The following is a 15,350-nucleotide window of genomic DNA, read 5'->3' on the forward strand; positions in this document are numbered from 1 at the left end:
CTCTCGGCCTCCGGGCCCCCGAGTCCTGGCAGGCGATGAGAGGCTGTGGCCGCCCCCCTCGGATGGAGTTCAGCGGCCCCCCAACTCCTCCCCGGTCCCTCGGGCCTTTCCGCTACCCTATCTCTCAGGGCCAGGGAGCACCAACTGACAAGGAGAACAGAATCCCACGCCCAAGCCTGGATCCCTTCTTGCCTTCAGCAGTCAGCCCTGGACCCCGCTGAACCCCAGATGCGCGGGCGGGGAGCAGGGCGAGCTCCGGTGCCCTGATATCCGTCCAGCAGGAAGCAGGGGCCAGAGATAGTTCCTTCCTTCCGTCCCGAGGGGAACCCTGCACAGAGGAACCATTGAGGAGCTGGCATTGTCTGCCTGATGAACCCAACGTCTCCCTCCCTGAGTGGGCCATGCAGGATTCTAGCCAGGATCCCCTTGTTCCCGGCTTGGCAGTGGGTCTGGGTGGGGTCCTGGTAAGCATTGTTTCCCTGGGTGCAGGCAGCTAGGCCCCCACCTGCCCTTGGCCCTCCTACCCCTGCTCAGATTTTGAGAGTATAAGGCTTCATTGTCCCAGCGCTGGCGGGGGCGGCCTCTCAATTCATCCTTGTCTTTAGTGATTGGGAAATTCCCAGCCATGGGGGGCGGTAGGCAGGGGATGATACATCCCAGGTGTCCTATACCCCAATAGGAGGGACTCCGTGAAGTTGACTCTGAGGGGTTCCCCCCATTACCTAGAGCTGTCCAGGGCTGGACCCCAACCACCCTGCATCTCTGGGCAAGGAGAACCAGAGATTGATGCTCCTTGGTGGTGTGTCTTCCAGATTTCTCCCAGCCTTAGAAGGCCCATCTTCCTGGCCCCGCCCAGAGGCAGCTACATCTTTGAGGCTCAGCACTTTTAGACAGGCAGAGGACCCAGGCTCCTGCTCCCAGACCAAGCCACGGATCCCAGTATGAGGCAGGCTGCCTCCAGTCAGTTGGGACCGCCACGAGGCTCATCCACCACCCAGAGGGCCTGTCCCACTCCAAATAGTTGCTCAGACTACTGATGTGGTAGCAGACTATTTTTAACCCATTTTTTGGCGGGGTGGGTGGGGCAACAGCTGGGAAGAGAGAAAGAGACAAGCTCTGAGAGTCAGAGAGTTCTGAAGGATGTAGGGGACCCTGTGGGGAGAAGCCAGTCCAGGCCTGCAGTCACTTCCCAACTCCCCGGGGCTGGGGCTGGAGCCATCACCCCCAGCAGGTGGGTGGAGGCCCAGATGCCAGGAGCAGAAAGGGGAGGAGGCCCCATTAGAACTGGAGCCTCTGAGGCTGCAGGAGCTTCCAAGACCTAGAATAACCCCTTGGCCGTGTTCAGGGCAGCCCCATAGCTGCTCCTGATTTCCTCCAGAAAACCCTCCTACTCCCCTCAGAATCGTGCTCCCCACCCCGCACCCCAGAGTGCCAAGCCATTTATTAAGGCTGGAGAATGCAAGTCCTGACTCCAGCTACCTGGCCTGTGGCATGGCCAGCCAGATCCTAGGTGCCCCAGGGAGTCAGGGATAGGACGGCAGCTTCTCTTGGCTGAGTTCTGGGCCCTGGCCCACTCCCATACAACTGACCTCAATCCTTGGGTCTGTTGCCCTAAAAGAGATCCTAGGGGACCTCATCCTTGCCGTGGGGCTGTGCGTTCCCCCAACCCCCCTTGAACACGGAGAGGGGAAGCCAGCTCCCAGCACGCCTCCAAAGTGAAAAAGTGAAAGTTGCTCAGTTGTGTCTCTGTGACCCCATGGACTATACAGTCCATGGAACTCTCCAGGCCAGAATATTGGAGGGGGTAGCTGTTCCCTTCTCCAGGGGATCTTCCCAACCCAGGGATAGAACCCAGGTCTCCTGCATTGCAGGCGGATTCTTTACCAGCTGAGCCACAAGGGAAGCCCACACGCCCCCAAGGAGAGCCTCAAGTCAGCTGAGGTCTGTGTGCAGTTGTGTGACAGCAAGTATGTCCCTGGCTGCCAGCCAGTCAGCGCCTCCGTTAACCACACAGCGACATGCACTAGTGTTCAAGGGGCCAGAGGTCAAGGCTATGGATCTTTTTCTTTTCTCTGCTTTGATTCCCCCCTTTGCAGGAGACGGAGCCTCACAGGTGATCTTATTTAAGAGAAAAATCAGTTGTACATTCCTTGGTATTTATCCTGTTTTCTGACCTCACTGTGGGTGGAGGGAGTCAAGGCCTGAGTGGCTGATGCCTGAAGTCTGTCTTCTCCATCAACGCCCCCCCCAATCCTCACCCAGGCTCAAGAAGGTGGCAGGGCTTCCTGCAGGCACTTCCTCTATCTCTTGCTTCCCTGTGCCTGGTGGCTTCCCAAGTGATAGTGGCTGCTGGGGATCCTAGAGTCCTGCAGAGTGGCCTGGACCTGGTGTTACAAGCATCCGGGCTTTCACGGAGAAAGGTGGGTAGTGAGTGATGAGGAAAAGTCCAGCAAGTGGCAAAGGGGAGGGCAGAGGGCACAGCCTAAGCTAAGTCCTGGCAAAGAAGCAGCCGCCACCTCCCAGAAATGGGGTAGCTGAAGTGCTGGCAGGGTTAGCAGGGCTGAGCCAGGGAGGGGTGTGTGAATGCCTGGCTAAGAGCCTGGGATGTCCCCAAGCTGGAGGAGCTGGGGAAGCAGGGTAGCTGCAGAGAGGAGGCACTGGAGGAGATCTGGCAGAAAGAGCGTGGGGACCACCCCCAGGTGAAGGGGTCAGGCTTCAAGCTGCAGGACAAGGAGGTGGGGCCTTGTTTTGTCTTAAAGGAGACAGAGGCCTCTCTGACTTAGGGCTCTCTGGAGGGCGGAGGGTATGGGCTTCAAGCACTGCTGGGGGTGGGTTGGAGACTCGTGGAGGAAGACTAAGGAATCCTAGGCAGCTGGGGAGGGAAGGAGGTTCAGGTGGAGGGTCAGAGTGCTCTCCTGGGGGCTGGGGGTGTGGGTAAGGGAAGAAAGGGGACAGAAAGACAGGAGAGGAGTCAGGGCAGAGAAAGGGCCCCGTGAAGCTGGGCTGGAAAAGGCAGTGGTGAGTCTCCCTCGGGCCTACGGGCTTGCATGCCACAGGATGCCCAGCGCTGAGATGGCAGCCAGAGCGCGCACCTGTGTACCCTACCCTGCCTGGCCCCCCCCTTTACTACCGCAGGACAAGTGAGGAGAGGGGACTGAGAGGTCCACTCCCCCCCTAGGGACACACAGCTGGTGAGCAGCAGAATCAGAATTCAACCCAGCCACTCCCCGGCTACTATAGGGGTGGATTCCTGGGACGGGCCTCCAGTCCAGCCTCCCGGAGCAGCCCGAGCCCCCATCTGGCACTCCCCGGAGGCTCTCCCACCCCACCACCCCCCTGCCCTGCCCCCAAGCCGAGGGAGGGAAGGTAGCATTTATGTTAATGTATGTTAATGAAGACTAGGTGCCACCGGAGTCCACCCTGCCGCATTCCTGGCACCTCCTCCCCCGGGTTACAGAGAAGGAGGAGAGAGGGAAGCCCCACCCCCTAGGCCCCTCGTCTCTCTCCCCACCCCCTCTCCCCCCTGCTGGGCAACGAAGAAAACAGAAGTGAGTGAGGAGCTGTGATGTGGCTGGTTGGGGGGGGTGCTCCCCCGTCCCGGAGGGGCTGACCTCAGCCAGGGAGGAATGTGCAGGAGGCGGAGGGCAGGGGCGGAGCGGGTGGGGGTAGGGCCCCAGCCAGAGGCCCAGGCTTCCCGGTGGCCCCTCCCTCAACCCCTCCACCCCGGCTCTGACATGGCCCTCAGAAGGCAAGGAGGGGAGGAGCTCATCTTCCCTAAAAGGTGGGCCAACGGGGGTTCCTCTGGGAGCCTGGACACCAGGCTGGGGGTGGGTGAGGGCAATGCCAGGCAGACCTTCCCGGGAGATCCCCTGGCGTGGCTCGCAGAGTGTCGGGGAAGTCAGTCCTCAGTTGGGCTCTCCAGGGCCCGCTTTCCACCGCTTATCCCCCCCTTGCCTAAAGTCCTCCTCTGGGTAGCACGTCCTAGTCCCCACGTGGCCGGAAGAGGGAAATGTCGAGCCAGCCGTTGGAGCCACCGGCCCTGATGGCTAAAGCAGGTGTGAGTTCGGAGCCAGGACTCAACCCAGCCCAAGCTGGGCACTGAGAGGGTTGGCTGCAGTCTTCCATAAATGGATGTCCCACCCCAGCCCAGTCACACCACCACCGAGTCCAGGCAGGGTGCAAGGGGCACGCCCAGCTGAGAGTGAGGACTGTGGAGGCAGGTGCTGGCATTTGGCACGACAATCCAGTTATTTCCAGAAGGAAAAACCAAGGCCCTAGCAGGCTGTACTGCTGACAGGCAGCACCAGGCACTGTGCCTCCCCTGGTTTCTTCAGTTCTGTCGAGGCCCAGGCCCAGGCTGTGTGAATCCAGAATCCTTGGGGACTTCCAGAGCCCAGTGTGACCCACTGACCCTAGAGGGCTGGCTCCATGAAGTCCCTCCCCAGGGTCTGCATGCTCTGGGACCGAGGACTGAGAAGCAGAAAGACCTCGTGGGAACAACCTGAGCTCTCACCGCTGGGGATCTCCCTGCTCCGGGGACATCTGGAAGCTGGAAGGCAATGCCAAGGACTCACGTGGACCGGGGGACAGCCTGATCCTTTTGGCTGGGGGTTGAGTCCCAGGATGTTGGAGAGACGGGGGCAGGGGCGGGGGCGGTGGTCCTGATCTCATTATCCAATATGGACACTGGGTTATTGGGGGAGGGGCATGAAATAGAGCCTGGGACCCTGGGCCTGACGAACCAAAAGCAATGGGGTCAGGTAGGGGGCACCGTGGGGTTGGGTGGGGACCTCAAAGGCACTTGCTGATCTTGGCTGCTTGGGTGGAAAATTGTAAACAGCCAAAGAATTTTGTTTGCTTGCATGGGGCCAGAGGAGGCTGCCCAGACCCAAAGCAAAAGAGCCTGGGAGGAGGGAGAGAGGCCACGTGCTGGAAGTCCTGGGGCTCAGGCAGGGTTGCGTCCCCCCACTCTCCCTCCTGAAGGCCCCTGGTCATCCCACGGATGCCCACCCTTCACTGCCAACCAGTCAGCAAGACCAGGCCAGAAACATCAGGCCTGAGGCTCAGTTAAGAGAGGCAGGTCCCTCCCCAACCCCCCAACCCTACTGGGCACAGACACCTCTACTCCAGGAACTCACAGGAAATGCACCAGAGAACCATGGCCTCCCTTGCAGACCCCCCGAGGAGTTGCCAGTCAGCCTTGGGGAAAATGTAAGAGGATGCATTTTGAGGGAACTGAGGGGTGGAAGACGCCTGCCCTCAAACCCTGGCATGTTTACCCAGGTGCACCTGAGGACCCCCTTGGCCATGGTCGACATTCAGCTCCTCCAAGGAAGTACCCTTGGCAGTATCAACAGGGTGTGTCCCCCAGAGTCACCGTTAGGCCAAGGCCACAGACCCTTCCCAGCTGAGGTGTTGAGAAGCCCCCTCCTATCCTTGAAGCCCCCTGGGGTATCTCACTCTGGTGAGGCAGACCTTGCCTGCCACCTACACCCTTGGAAGAAAGACAGTCCATGGACATGGCATAGAACGCCCCTCACCTCCCAACACAGACGTGGGACCGTTGGTCAGGACCGGTCTCTGAATGGGTCCAGACCCTGCAGTGCCCAAGTCAGACTTGACCTCCAGCCGCCACCCTGCCCCTCGAGCCCTCTTCTCCCACCCCACACTGGCCGTCTTCAGAGCCGCTGCCAGCCAGGTGGCAGAAGTACTAAGTTGCCCAAGCCCTGCGGCAGGGTGGGGGCTGGGTCTCGGGGGCCCATCAGATCTCCACTTGAGGACCCCTTCCCTGACCAGCCCTTCTCAGCAGACTCCTGGGGACCCAGGTGGCAGCTAAGCCCCCTCATTCCCCGCCTCCAGCTCCCAGGCTGCTGAGGGTCTGCCCATTCCCTCTGCCGGCTCTCAGCGCTGCCTGGGGCTACGAGGTCTCTAGTGCTTCTTCCTTATTTGCCCGGACGGCCTGCCTCACTTCCAGGACCGCTGCGTGGGGCATCCTCCAGCCGTGAAGCCCCGCAGGGGAGGGGTCGGCCCTGCCCCCCCCCCCCCTCGTGCCCGCTCCACTCTGGCCAGGCCACCAACTCCAGCCGGTCCCGGCTGCCTGCCCAGTCACCCGACCCGCCCCGTAAACTTGACGGCGGGGCGGGCGCAGCTGGCTTGGTGGGGGCGGGGGCTGCTCCTTAAAGGAGCCGTCAGAGGGTGCCCTGGGGCCCCTCGGCTTCTCCGACCTTCTCCAGGGTGAGAAGAGGCAGCAGGGTGAGGAGCCACCACTGCCGGAGCTCTCGGTGGAGTGCGGGGAGGCAGCCTGGCGTCCTGGGATGCCGCAGACCTCCCGGGCCTAGAAGAGGCAGTGGCAAGTGTCAGCGGCAGGAAGGAGGGAGGTGGGAGTCCTGGGGTGGGAGGGGTCTGGAAGCGGCGGCGGAGCTAGGGGGGCGGTTTGGGGAGCGTGGTTTGGGATGAACGTGCCCCAGCAGCTGCGCCCCTCACTTGATCGTGCCCCAGGACCTTGCCCCATACCAGGGCTACTGTGCCCGGCACCTGCCCAGCCCGCTTCTGGGAAGAAGGGTGGGCACTGCAGCCAGAGCCTGGCCCCATGTGAGGGGTCCAGGGAAGACGGACTCTGGCTCACAGAAGTGGTGGGGCTCAAAGATGGGGAAACCCTTGAAGGCAAAGACGGGATGGAGAGGCTGAGGGAGACGCAAGAGGCTGGAGACGGAAGGACAGCTCCCCCGAGCTGCTGGGGGGTGAGAGGCTGCCCCAGGCCCTTGGCTCTCCCCTCTTGATTCCTCTTGGGTCTGAAGTCTGAGATCACAGCATTTCTGGGTGTGATCGGCCCCTCCCGCCCTCTGGGGTGTGGAGAGAGAGGTCCATCGCAAAGCTGGGGCTGCTGGGTCCAAGTGGGCGCAGCTCCCAAATCAGAAACTGAGGCATCTGCCTAGCCCTGGGTCTCCCAGCTAGCTGCACTTCTCCCTCTGAGAAGTGAGCTTCCCGGGTGTCTCAGAGTTGAAGCAGTGATGGATGCTGCAGTTATATTTGCTCATCTGCATGTCAAGAGAGATGCGTACACTTGCGCCCACATCCATACACACATGTGCGACACACATGTACATGCTTACAAAGTGTACACCCCTGATATGTACATCCTGCGTACACCCCAATATGTACATCCTGCGTACACATGCGTACAATGCCATGTGTGTGCACACACATGCATATCACACCTATGTGTACAATATAGCCCATATGCCAAATGGTCTCACATAGGTATGTGTAGATATGCACGCAAGACACACACAATACTTAGATGCCCAATACAGCTACACAAAGGACCCACAGAAGCACATTCACGCTCACAGGCACCCACACTATCGGCTCTTGCTCCAAAGGTGCCTCTGTCTCTCTGAGGACCCGTGGGTGCACAGCCTTCTCCAGAGGCATGACCCCTTCTTGTTACACTCATACCCATGACCGGCTGGTTTTGCTCGTTGCCCTTGGCACATCTGTAGGGACTGAAAGCAACCCGAATCCTCGTTGGTCCTCTGCCTCCTCCTGCAGGGGGGACCTTGCCTGTGTGCCCCAATGCCCCTAGCCCCAGTCCCCGGCTGGCATGAAGTAGGCGCACTGACGGTGAATTAATCCCTGTGGGTGTGTATACAGGAGGGCGGGTTCCTGGCGAGGGTGACGTGGTGGGGCGGGCGCCTGCCAGTGTAGGGTTGACCCCGAGGGTGTGCCCAGCGTGGGTGTGTCTGCGATTGTGGCCAGACAGGGCACCCCGCGAGGGAGAGGAGGGCTCGGAAGTGGAATGCGACCCCCCAGCCTCTTTCCTTAGGGGCTGTAATCTGATCCCTGGGGACTCCCCCCCACCCCCAGCCTCCCGCCCTCACCCCTTGCTGCAACTCCTTCTCCTCCAGATCCCGGGGCAGAGTCCAGGGCGGCTCAAGGCTCCTCCACACGCGCCCGCTGAACCCTGAGCTCCCTGAGCCGCGGGGATGGGGCGGGCAGAGGCTGCCGCCATGATCCCGGGCCTGGCCCTTCTCTGGGCAGCAGGGCTGGGGGGTGCTGCCCCCAGCACCCCACGCCTTCGCCTCTCCTTCCAAGGTAGGTGCACCTGGCAGGCGGGAGGGAGGAGAGGGGCCCAGGGTGGGTAGGGGGCATTGTGTTTGCTGTCACCCTGTGTGTGTGCCACCCAGCCCCGGACTTGGGGGCACGCTCAGGCCACCTCCAGTTAACCCTCTCCTGGCCTCAGTCCCCGAGCTCTCTGCCCACATTCTCCTCATGCTTTCCCAGGAAGACCCCTTCTGTCCCCATGGCAACAGATCCTGCCTCCGCTCCATCCCCTGCTCCCAGGAAGGTTGAGATGGGGGGGCGGGCATCAGAGCCGCCTTCCCACACCCCCTCTACACAGGGTGGTAACTAGGCAGCGTCATCATACTGAACCTGGGCAGGTGGCAGAGAACCCTCAGCCTGACTTTGGGGTCTGGGTTCTGGCTGGCCCAACATTTAGCCCTATCCCAGAACCCTTGCCTGCCTGTGCACCGCCTGGAGACACTGCTTGTCTGAGCACGCCCTGGAAGCTCCACCTGCTTCCCCCATGGGGGTGGGGTAGGGGGCTGAACTGCCCACCCTGGCTGCTCGGCCAGCACCTGGGTGGGCCTGTCCTCCCGAGTTGTAAAAGCACACGCGTGTAAATCCACCTGTGTGTGGGCCAGGTCATATGTGCAACCTTGACCTGGAGGAAGCTTCTAGCATGACTGGCGAATCCTCAGTGGTGTCCGCACCCCACAGAGCTCCAGGCCCGGCACGGTCTCCGGACCTTCAGGCTGGAGAGGACCTGCTGCTATGAAGCGCTGCTTCTCGATGAGGAACGTGGGCGCCTGTTTGTGGGCGCCGAGAACCACGTGGCCTCCCTCAGCCTGGACAACATTAGCAAGCGGGCCAAGAAGGTGCCAGAAACCCCACCACCACCCAGCCTCAGCACCGCCCCCCCAGGAAAGAGCCCCGGGGAGGTTGGGTCCCCGGATGGACACCCTCAGCTTAGAGACCGTGCCCTGTGTTTGCCCTCCCCACCCTCCCCCTAGCTGGCCTGGCCGGCCCGTGTGGAATGGCGAGAGGAGTGCAACTGGGCTGGGAAGGACATTGGCGTGAGTGTTGGCCGCCCGGGTGGGAGTGGGGCGGGTCAGCCCCTCACTCTAGCGATGGGCAGTGCTGAAACAGAGGGCCCCCTGTTCTGGCTGGGATTGGGGGCAGGAGGGTCGAGGTGGCTGAAGTCCGGAGGTAGTGAGTCAGGGTGGGGGGCTCATGTGATTCTTCTTGGGGGCCTCTGAGTCATGGTGGACAATGCAGGCCTCTGCTTCCCCATGAACCCATTTCTGGAGAGAGGTGGGAGGGCCGGGCTGGTCCCCAAGGGCACCCGGGTCCGTGTCACCCACGTTAGTACTTGCCTGGGCTGATGCACCGAAGAAGAAGGGGTGGGGGCACCGCTGGTGAGCGGGGACCCCTTCAGGCCACCTCCCTGAGGGAGGCCTCCTTGTTCCTGACCCTGCCTGCCTGCGTGCTAGACCGAGTGCATGAACTTCGTGAAGTTGCTCCATGCCTACAACCACACCCACCTGCTGGCTTGTGGCACAGGGGCCTTCCACCCTGTCTGTGCATTTGTGGAGGTGGGCCAGCGGCTGGAGGTAAGGCCAGAGCTGGTCAAGGAGGGACGCAGGGAGGGCAAGGAAGGAGGAGGGGCCTGCACGAGTAACTCCCTGCTGCCTCCCAGGAGCCCATGCTCCGGCTGGACCCTCGGAGGCTGGAGGATGGCAAGGGCAAGAGTCCTTATGACCCCAGGCATCGGGCTGCCTCCGTGCTGGTGGGTGAGTCCAAAGGCTGGGACCCCAGGAGAGCTCCTGGAACCCGAACCACCCCCCCCAGAGACTCTAGCATCTCTTAAAGTCTCAAGACCCTCCCTAGAGCCCCAGGGATCCCCCCAAACCTCACTGATTCCCCAAAGAGCCCCCAGAGCTCCCCCAAACTGCCATATGAGACTTTGGTTTCACTCAGCAAGCCTTGCTGTGTCTACAGGGGAAGAGCTGTACTCAGGGGTAGCCGCGGACCTCATGGGCCGGGACTTCACCATCTTCCGCAGCCTGGGCCAGCGTCCAAGTCTCCGGACAGAGCCGCATGACTCCCGCTGGCTCAACGGTGAAAGGCTCGGGGTGGGGGGGATCTTTTGGGAGGGGGCCCTCATCTCCAACAGAGCAGGTGCTGATTAAGGCACCTGCTGTCCAGATGCCTATCCTGGGTCAAGCCCTGCACTCAGCACTGGGTCAGAGGGTGAGACGAGATAGGTGTGACCCATGCCCTCTTTGAGTGCAGACCTCAGAGTGAACACACAATAAGATCAGCTCCAATGGCCAGGAGATACCGTGAGAGAACGGAGAAGGAAGAGGAGACTAGGTGGGAGTCATGCTGGTGGTGGTGGTGGGAGGGTTGGGGACAGGAAGCCACTCTGCTGGAAAGAGGAATGAGCTAATTCCCAGAACACAGCAGGATTTCGGGAAGAGCATTCCAGGCAGCGGGAAGGATGAGTGCAAAGGCCCCGGGGACAGGAACAAGCCAAGGAGCGGACTCTTGAAGGCGGCAACCATAAGGGGCCTGCCCTCTGAGGAAAGGGTAGGGCCAGAGTACCTTATTCTAAGAGTGAGGGGACCCAGCAGAGTATTTGAAGCAGGAGTCAGGGCATCTACTTCCCGCTAGAGAGGAAGATTCATAAGTGAAAGCAAAACCCAGATACTCAGGATCGCTCCTTTCTTGGTGCACTGGCAGGGAGGACTGCCAGGGGAGGGGAGGGGTGAGAGGCCTGCCACTGGCCAAGGTCACCTGCCTGTGAGCCCAGGTAGCCATGGTCTCTGCTGCCCTCTCGTGGCTGCTTCTTGACTCGCAGGCCCTCATCTCTTTGATTCTGTCCTGAGGAGCCCATCGAACTTGCTTCTGGAGGTGGGGTGGTCAGTGGCTGCCCTGAGGGCTTCTGCTGGCTTAAAGAGAAGGGGACCTCACTGACCCCTCGCCTCCTGCTGTGGCCAGAGCCCAAGTTTATCAAGGTCTTTTGGATCCCGGAGAGTGAGAACCCGGATGATGACAAGATCTATTTCTTCTTCCGTGAGTCGGCGGTGGAGGCCACGCCGGCACTGGGACGCCTGTCTGTGTCCCGCGTTGGCCAGATCTGCAGGGTGAGGCCTTCTTGGGCCACATTCAGGGATTCTGCCACAGCCCCTTTGCGTGTCGGGGCCTCACCCTTATCCCCTCCTGTTGGCCCCTGCAGAATGACGTAGGTGGCCAGCGCAGCCTGGTCAACAAGTGGACGACGTTCCTGAAGGCGCGGCTGGTTTGCTCAGTGCCGGGTGCCGAGGGTGACACGAACTTTGACCAGCTCCGTAAGCGGCAGGAGTGGAGGATGGGGTGGGGGGGCGTGAATGCAGGGCCATAGACCCTGGAGCCTGGATCTTCACCCTCCCCCAACGTGGTCCCTTCCCCACAGAGGACGTGTTCCTGTTGTCCTCGCGAGATCGTTGGACCCCGCTGCTCTATGCTGTCTTCTCCACATCCAGGTGAGGTGTGGGAGGCAGTGGGCAGGGCGGCCCGGGCTCCACTGGAGCCCTTCGCTCCACTGACACCTTCACCTGCAGCAGCATCTTCCAGGGCTCTGCCGTGTGCGTGTACAGCATGAATGATGTACGCCGGGCCTTCCTGGGACCCTTTGCACACAAGGAGGGTCCCATGCACCAGTGGGTGTCCTACCAGGGACGTGTCCCCTACCCCCGGCCTGGCATGGTGCGTAGCCCAGGGACTGCCTCCACAACCCAGTTAAACCTGCAGGGTGGAGGACTTGACTTGGGGTCTTCTTGGTGAATGTGGTTTCTTCCTTTTCTTTTTTTTAATGGTTGGGAAAATATCCTCTTCATCAGACAGGGTTCCTCAGGGGAAGGTCATGATTCCCCCTCAGATTCCCAGGGCAGGGCTCTGTCCAATACCCGCCCCCTCATACACACACTCCAAGTTCTGGGAGGTCTCCTGTGGAGGGCTGCCCACCCGGCCTTCTTATCCACATCCTTGTCATGCCTCCTCTCCACCTCCCAGTGCCCCAGCAAGACTTTTGGCACCTTCAGTTCCACCAAGGACTTTCCTGATGATGTCATCCAGTTTGCCCGGAACCACCCCCTCATGTACAATTCCGTCCTGCCCATCGGTGGGCGCCCTCTCTTCCAACAAGTGGGAGCCGGGTACACCTTCACCCAGATCACTGCGGACCGTGTCACAGCTGCTGATGGATACTACGATGTCCTCTTCATCGGCACAGGTCGGGGTCCTTCCACGACCACCCACAAAACCCAGCGCAGGCTCTTTGGCCTATTAGTGGAATTTCCCTGCGTTCAGACCCATCTCCATATGTTTCCCGGGGCTGTGTCCCCCATCTCCTTCTGGATGCTGCTCTGATTGCTCCAACCCACATTCTTCACCTCTCCAGCCGTGCTGTGGGTGGAGGCATCAGAGGCAAGGAGACCCCTGGCGCTAGCTGTTAGGGGGCACATAGAGTCACCCACCCTTCTCATCCTTGCAGATGTAGGCACAGTGCTGAAGGTGATCTCTGTTCCCAAGGATGGCAGGCCGAATGCCGAGGGGCTGCTCCTGGAGGAATTACACATGTTTGAGGTGAGACCTAGCCCCCACTGCATGGGGGACCCCCACCCCATGGAGCCATGATCCCAGAGCCCTTCCTCCTTCTCAGGACTCAGCTGCTGTCACCAGCATGCAAATCTCCTCCAAGAGGGTAAGTGACCAGAGTGCTTGGGGGCGGAATGGACCCAAAGTGTTCCCAGGTGCCCCCACTCCCGTTCTTTTGGTAATGATAAGCCCCAATTTCCGTTTTGAGGACAGGCTCTGCCCTCGCTAGACTCTGTGACTTGAGACCCCAGTGTTCCCTTTTGTCAAAGGTGGGTGGGGGGAAGGATTCCTGACCTATGGGAGGTGAGCACTGGGCCTCCCTCGGTCAGCCTGGAGCCCTTATTCCCCTAGCACCAACTGTACGTAGCCTCTCGGAGCGGGGTGGCCCAGATCCCCTTGCACCGCTGCGCTGCCCATGGCCGTGCCTGTGCCGAATGCTGTCTGGCACGTGACCCCTACTGTGCCTGGGATGGGGCCAAGTGCACTCGCTTCCAGCCCAGTGCCAAGAGGTGAGCATGGTCAAGGACGCGCTGCCTGGAGGGAGTCTTAATCCATCCCTGGCTAAAAGACGCGCTCACGGAGGCTCTAATGTTCCCCATCCCCAGGCGGTTCCGACGGCAGGACGTAAGGAACGGCGACCCCAGCACACTGTGCTCCGGCGGTGAGTGTCTCAGCCGCTCTCACCCCTCAGCGCTTAAAGACTGCCCCGCCCTGTCCTGCTTGGCTTGAATCTGACATTTGCCCCCAGACTCATCCCACCCTGCGCTGCTGGAGCAGAAGGTGCTGGGTGTGGAGGGAGGTAGCGCCTTCCTGGAGTGTGAGCCCCGATCGCTGCAGGCGCACGTGGAGTGGACCTTCCAACGTGCGGGGGAGTCGGCCTACACTCAGGTGAGCCTCCCCCACCCCCTCCCCAAACAGGCCCTGTTCCAACCCTAACGTCCAGAAAGTGCCAGCCCTGATTAATGAGGCTCTTGGCCCGCTCCGCACGTCTACATGCGATCCAGCCCCGCCCAGTGAGTCTCAGCCCAATCAGACCCCTAATGCCCAGTTTGGTCTCTGGCCCGCACTCTACATCCAGGTGAAGCCGCATTCCTCTAACTAGGCGCCTGACATCCCCGCCCCATCAGAGAGAAGCCCCGCCCTCGCCCCGCCCACTGAGGTCTCCGACCCGCCCTCACGTGCAGATAAGCCCCGCCCCCCCGCCCGTTCCTTTAAAATCCTCGCCTCCCGCGGATCCACCTGCAGGTGCCTGTGGAGGAGCGAGCGGAGCGCACGAGGCGGGGGCTGCTGCTGCGCAGGCTGCGGCGTGGGGACGCCGGCGTGTACCTGTGTGCCGCGGTGGAGCAGGGCTTTTCGCAGCCACTGCGTCGCCTGGCGCTGCACGTGCTGAGTGCAGCACAGGCTGAAAGACTGGCCCGGACCGAGGATACTGCGCCAGTCGCCCCGCCGGGCCCCAAGCTCTGGTACCGGGACTTTCTGCAGCTGGTGGAGCCCGGCGGCGGCGGTGGTGCGAACTCCCTGCGAATGTGTCGCCCGCAGCCCGCGTCGCGCCCACAGGCCCCTGAGTCACGGAGGAAGGGCCGCAACCGGAGGACACACGCCCCAGAGCTGCGGGCTGAGCGGGGCCCGCGCAGCGCAGCGGACTGGTGACTTGGCCGTCCCCACGCTGGGGACTGGGGAGGCGGCGGCAGGAGGGAGAGGGGGCGCTCAGACCCTGGGAGACGGCTAGGGGCCCGTCGTTGCCTGATGGAGGGACGACACCGACCGACAGGCCCTGGCCAAGGGGCAGCCATGCTGGCTTATTTATTAACAAGAGGATAACCCTTGAATGTAACCCCGATAGGGGCGGCCCAGGCTGGGCACAGGGTCCAGCTGGTCGGGAGGCGGCAGAGAAGCAGGGTTCCCCGAGCACTTGGGTGGGAGTGGTGCCCGGAATGCCCACCCTGGAGGAAGGACCACCTCTTTGGGCAATGAGCAGAAAGCTGTGAACAGGCTGGGTGGGTGGGGTGGGACAGGCCGACTGTACTAATGCAATAAACACATTTTCAGCCAAAGCTGGAATGGCCCCAGCAGACAATCGCTGGTCTTAGTGTTACCGACCCAGGTTCTTGGACTCTTTAATCAGTAGAAGTTGATAAGAGGCCAGATGAGAAATTCAGGCAAGGCTTTATTGGGATTCATGCTGCAGAACAAGGGAGTGGAAATAAGCCACAGGTGCCCAACAAGCAACAGGTGCTCTCGCTTGCTTGCAGGGAGGAGGGCAGGAGGGGCAAGTGGGTTCCTTAAATGGGGTGAGGGTAGGGTCACATCCATGGTTCAGGCAGTAGGGGTGGCTTAGGTGATCAGCCCACCCCCTTGTGGTGCAGCAGTTGGTTTTTTGGTCTTTCTTGTGTCTTGTTTAATAATTTGCCCTAACCGCAGGTGTGTACAGTTACTTTTAGTTGCTTACAGCAGGGCTCCCCAACCCCCAGGCCTAGGACTGACACTGGTCTGCGGCCTGTTAGGAACTGGACTGCACAGCAGGAAGTGAGCAGAGGGCAAGCCAGCGAGCAAAGCTTCTTCCTCTGCCTCTCCCCATTGGTTGCATTACCAGCTGAAACGACCCCCATCCCTCCCATCTGGTCCCTGGAAAAATTTGTCTTCCACGA

General features: G+C 61.0%; 1 protein-coding gene across 4 annotated transcripts; it reads left to right on the forward strand.

Moving 5' to 3' along the window:
- Positions 1-3,679: 3,679 nt before the first annotated feature.
- Positions 3,680-14,779, forward strand: SEMA3B (semaphorin 3B). Of its 4 annotated transcripts, none has more exons than XM_043443023.1 (18): positions 3,680-3,781; positions 7,908-8,094; positions 8,782-8,939; positions 9,075-9,137; positions 9,555-9,674; positions 9,761-9,854; positions 10,063-10,182; positions 11,065-11,210; positions 11,303-11,414; positions 11,519-11,588; positions 11,667-11,811; positions 12,118-12,337; positions 12,599-12,690; positions 12,767-12,808; positions 13,054-13,211; positions 13,308-13,363; positions 13,451-13,590; positions 13,948-14,779. In XM_043443023.1, exons 2-18 carry the CDS (start codon positions 7,986-7,988, stop codon positions 14,350-14,352), a joined length of 2,250 nt encoding a protein of 749 aa, XP_043298958.1. In that variant the 5' UTR covers positions 3,680-3,781; positions 7,908-7,985; the 3' UTR covers positions 14,353-14,779. The 4 variants fall into 4 exon arrangements, with proteins under 4 accessions (XP_043298958.1, XP_043298957.1, XP_043298956.1 ...); XM_043443022.1 differs by lacking the exon at positions 3,680-3,781 and adding an exon at positions 6,158-6,377; XM_043443021.1 differs by lacking the exon at positions 3,680-3,781 and adding an exon at positions 6,158-6,349.
- Positions 14,780-15,350: the final 571 nt, after the last annotated feature.

Source organism: Cervus canadensis, chromosome 22 (genome assembly GCF_019320065.1).
Source record: "Cervus canadensis isolate Bull #8, Minnesota chromosome 22, ASM1932006v1, whole genome shotgun sequence".
Lineage (NCBI taxonomy): Eukaryota > Metazoa > Chordata > Mammalia > Artiodactyla > Cervidae > Cervus > Cervus canadensis.